Source organism: Orycteropus afer, unplaced genomic scaffold (genome assembly GCF_000298275.1).
Source record: "Orycteropus afer afer isolate SDZICR_OR568_19922 unplaced genomic scaffold, OryAfe1.0 scaffold00126, whole genome shotgun sequence".
Taxonomy (NCBI): Eukaryota; Metazoa; Chordata; class Mammalia; order Tubulidentata; family Orycteropodidae; genus Orycteropus; species Orycteropus afer.
Genome location: NW_006921713.1, coordinates 201,395 through 205,993, shown reverse-complemented (window position 1 = coordinate 205,993; position 4,599 = coordinate 201,395). Strand labels below are relative to the sequence as shown.

The window sequence follows — 4,599 nt, the reverse complement described above, 5'->3', positions numbered from 1 at the left end:
CACTCCTCGGAAGGAAGGTTGGGCAATCCTACTTCCGTAGTGATACTGCCTCGGAAACCCAAGGAGGGGTCGCTATGAGTCAGGGCTGACTCGAGGGCACCTAACAACAACAACAACAACAACCCATGAGGGAGGATTTCTGAAGGGCGACAAATACCTTGAGCTCCATCAAAAGTAGCAGTTCCGAATCTCAATGTTTTTACATAAAGATGTACCCAGATATATTTCATCTAATTTGTTTTTGACAATAAAGAGTCAAAATTTTCTAGTTATATAATTTTTACTAAGTAAATTAGAACATGAATTATACAAATATTTCTCAGTTGATCAACCTAGATATCCAGAATTTTAGAACCATTTGGTCAGGATCCTGAAGACTCCTATTTACCACATTTTTAATCCATTTATTTTCAAGTATGGTGACTTTTAAATTCTTTGAAACAGTGGAACTCATTCCTCAGATGATATATTAAGAAATAAAAATATCAATAATAGATTTGAAGGAAAGATATAAAAGGGGAGGAAGGAGTGCAGCTCTGAAATGAGTGGAGAAAGTGGGTGGGGGTGTATTGGGGACCTACAGAAACCTACTTATTTGGTTCAGCTATTCAGGCAGACCCTTCAATAACTTTTGGGGATCTACCAAACACAATAGAAAGATAATAATGCAATCTAACCAGATGGCTGGTGGTTCAAACCCACCAGCCACTCCCCGGAAGGAAGGCTGGGCAATCCTACTCCTGTAGTGATACTGCCTCGGAAACCCAAGGAGGGGTCGCTATGAGTTGGGTTTGACTTGACGGCACATAACAACAACAACAGCACTTTAGAGTAATTTAGTTCATAAAATTATTGTAAACATTTGAAAATATTAAATTTGTATATTAATTTGTAAGTCTATATTGGTATTTTAATTAAAGACTCTTTAAATGTGATCTTATGCAATCATATATACATATCATTAAATACTACGTCTCATTTTATATGTTAAACTTGGTTTTTCTTCTCTACTGATACATAGTACCTTGAAGCATTTAATTTCTATCTCTGCCTGTGGCTAACATTCAGTTCTTGACCATTTCTGTCAAAAATGCAAATTTGGTTTTTCCTTTTATAAATAATTAGAGTAAATTATATTTAATGGGCTTTTTAAGTATAGCTCTTTGACACAGCACTTAAGATGGGCAATTTTACTCTCTTAAATTATAATTTGGAATTATTTCGAGTAATGTAATATTTCTTTGATTGTTCTCTTATTTTCTGATAAATAGACTGACTGTAATAAATCTTGAGCCTGTCTTTGGTCTAGATATTTAGTAGCTTTGTGTTTGTTTTCTTTGACAGCAACATGCATTAATATTTATAACCATTTTCCTTTGCAGCATCTCCCAGATGGCTCCGTGCCCAGTGCACATGTTGAATTTTATCTTTTACCATATCCCAGTGAAGTTCGTAGGAGGAAAACAAAAGCTGTTCCAAAATGTACCGACCCCACTTACAATGAAATTGTAAGTATGATTCATCTCTAGTCCAGTCATTTTATATTTTCCTTTCCATTTTTTAGCTTAACAACCAAATATGGAGACTTCGCAGTAATTGGAAGCACTATTCCCTACAGGAAAGAGATTTCCAAAATAGCCACTGTGTGCTGATCATGGTTCTAGAGGCTGTAAGAACTCAAAATTACAGATCCTGCCTGAAGGCACTTGTAAACAAATTCATAAAGTGTGACTAATCTCCAGCAAGAGCCCAAGTCTATATGATATTTGTTTTGCACATTAACTTTATCCCTGACTTCATCTTACTTTCTCTAAACTTATTTTCCTTTACCAATAATGTTATTATAGTCTACCATGTGTGTAACAGTATATATTATAAAATCCCTTTTGAAGGCAAACAAAAAAAATGAACAAATAAAAAATTCAGATTAAGTTAAAATGAATTTATATTATAAATGGCTCTCTAGTTTATGTATGTTATACAGTTTGAACATCTAAGACCCTGTTTCTTTCTAATTCCTACACTTAATCTCTTGATTTCATCCTTTCTCATTTCTCCTGTATATTGTTTAGTCAATTTTTTACTTAATTTTTATTCACTGGCTCCTTGGTTTAAAATTCTTTAAAAAAAAAAAAAAGAGAGAGAGAGAGAAAATTCCTCAACTCACCCTTCACTTAATGCATTCAAATTTTCTTTACCTTTTTATGGCCTCCACATTTTTGCAAAATTAACTCCTACTTCCTGTTTTCACTTTACACTTCCTTTTTACCCTTTAATCCTCTGCAATCAGGTTTTTTTACCTTTATTGATACTGCTTTATTCAGGTGGCATCAACAAACTCTTAATTGTCAAATCTAGTATCTCCTCAGACTCTGCTTTCCCAGACAGCTATAGAGCATTCAACACAATTGAACATGCACTATTTCCTAAAACTTTTTTCCTTCCTCAATTCTGCCTTATCCTTCTTATCTTTTACCTTCCCTAACCAGTCCCTCATTTTATTTTACTGCCATTTTTCCTCTTAAAATATTATTCACTAAAGTTTCATAATCCATGCTGATTTCCTCTGTGTACTCTTAAAATTATCTTATGTATCTACAAATTTCCAACTATATGTAGGTTGCATTTGAATATATTCCTTAAATCCTAACCTCTTTCCTAAACTCTGCTCTGCATTTCTACCTGATTACCAAAGAGTTCCAAATAAGTATTTCCTAGAACTTTCAAGACAAGTCTGCCTCTAATATTTGCCATCTCAAAAGATACCTTTGAATGACAACTCCTTCTCCCTCACTCACATATTCAACAAAGAGAAGAAAGGAGAGAAGCTCTGAAGTGAAGTAGAAGGTGACATTCATTTGGTTCCATTGTTCAGGCAAACTATTAGGTAAATTTTGAGATTCCATAGAACACAATTGATAACAGATTATGCAATATACTTTAGGATAATTTAATTAATAAAATTATTGTAACCATTTGAAAATCTTCTAAGTACATTAACAAAGATTAATATATAGAGAGACAATAAAGACTTTGGAGATTACAAATAGAGACTTAATAGATGGTGGTGGGTGGGTTTATAGACATGATAAAGAGAGAGAGAGAGAAAGCTTTCTCTTATTTAGTAAAGAAAGATATTTGGCGTTTTATTGTTTTTCATGTAAATAGCTAAAGATATATACCCTCCCATTATCCCTAGTTTCCTTAATAGCTAATATATTATTTGTTTCCATACTTTTTGAGTACAAGGTGCTCATTCTTAGTATCAAGATATTCTGTGCTATACTTCAGCACTTGTAATTTAAAGAAACACATAATGACAGAAAGTCACAAACAATTCAGGAGAGTTTTAAATCAACTTGTTTCATTTATTTCAATCTTATAGCTGTTATAAAAACAGTAGTAAGTTCATGCATAGATATTATTTGATAATACTTGGTGTGTACATAAATTTACCAATGGCTTATGATAATACAGGACCCCCACACATACATGTCCCACTAATTAGAAATCACTGCAGTAGTTTCTCTATCAGTCTACACGTGTAGCATGAACTCAGTTTGTCTTTACCTTAGGTACATTTAAAATCATTTAAAAAGTCATTGTGTGCATGAATAGCAAACTTCAATTTATACAAAATTTTTTAAACCAGAAGAAATTCAAATTAATGTATGGATAAGTGGTTATTCTAATAATGTAGTGATCAGGAAAATAAGAGGTCATCATATAAAAAATATTTTGCTAATAAGGCTGGTTGAATTTGTAAAAGCATAAGGAAAGGAAAAATCACAATATTTAATTTTCTGCCATTATGCTGTGTCTGTATCAATACAACAGAAAAAATATAAAAAATGCAAAAGAAAGTTAAGCCAGTTTATCTTTGGTTTTACTTCCTTTTGCCCTCCATTGTTAAGTAAAACCCAAGGTCTATGCCAAGTCCTCTCAATTATTTCTGTACATCCTAAGGGGATACCCTGTACCTGCTTAAAAGAAAGCCCAGTAACTTACTGCATGGCATCCACAATGTGTTTAACTTTGCCTCTGCTTCCATCTCCTCACTCAGTGATGCTAAAATGGCTACTTACCACAGCTAGGATTTCTCAAAGTCATGTCATGTTCTGTGAGGAGTGAGAGATTGACCTTCCTCCTCTCTTTATATAAATTTCTTTGAGCAATACAAAGAGCATATTACATTATATCATCAGTGTCTTACAAAGCTTTTTATGACTATGGTTCTTTCCTTCTTGATTCACATCCCTCTTTCTCTAATACCCAGACATAAGAGAGGATGGCTCAGGGGCACTTCCTAGTGACAGAGGTTTGCCCTTCAGATATTAAGGTTTTGAGACAAGGCCAAGCTTGTCTACACTTCTCAGAGTGAGTCCTAACAAGCTTAGCCAGCAGTTTCTCTGACAATCTTCATCACATACAAATCCCAGTGGTATTAGTAGGCTCGAAGTGGGGAGAGACTGAGACTAGGAAAGCACCTGGAACTGCCTTACAGCTTTTAAGAAGCTGCTTAGGAACGTACCAAATGTGAGTGACCAATATGGCAGCATTGAGGATGAGAAAGACAGAGAGAGTTACATGGGCAGTACA

At 34.1% G+C, this 4,599-nt stretch overlaps 1 protein-coding gene across 1 annotated transcript in view; it reads left to right on the top strand.

Annotated features, from left to right (window-relative positions):
- The window catches only part of PIK3C2G (phosphatidylinositol-4-phosphate 3-kinase catalytic subunit type 2 gamma), a 654,890-nt gene that overhangs the window by 641,698 nt on the left and 8,593 nt on the right, over positions 1-4,599 (top strand). The window contains exon 31 of the mRNA XM_007944442.1: positions 1,383-1,508. Within this exon, the coding sequence (XP_007942633.1) occupies positions 1,383-1,508 (126 nt within the window). The remainder of the gene's footprint in view (positions 1-1,382; positions 1,509-4,599) is intronic.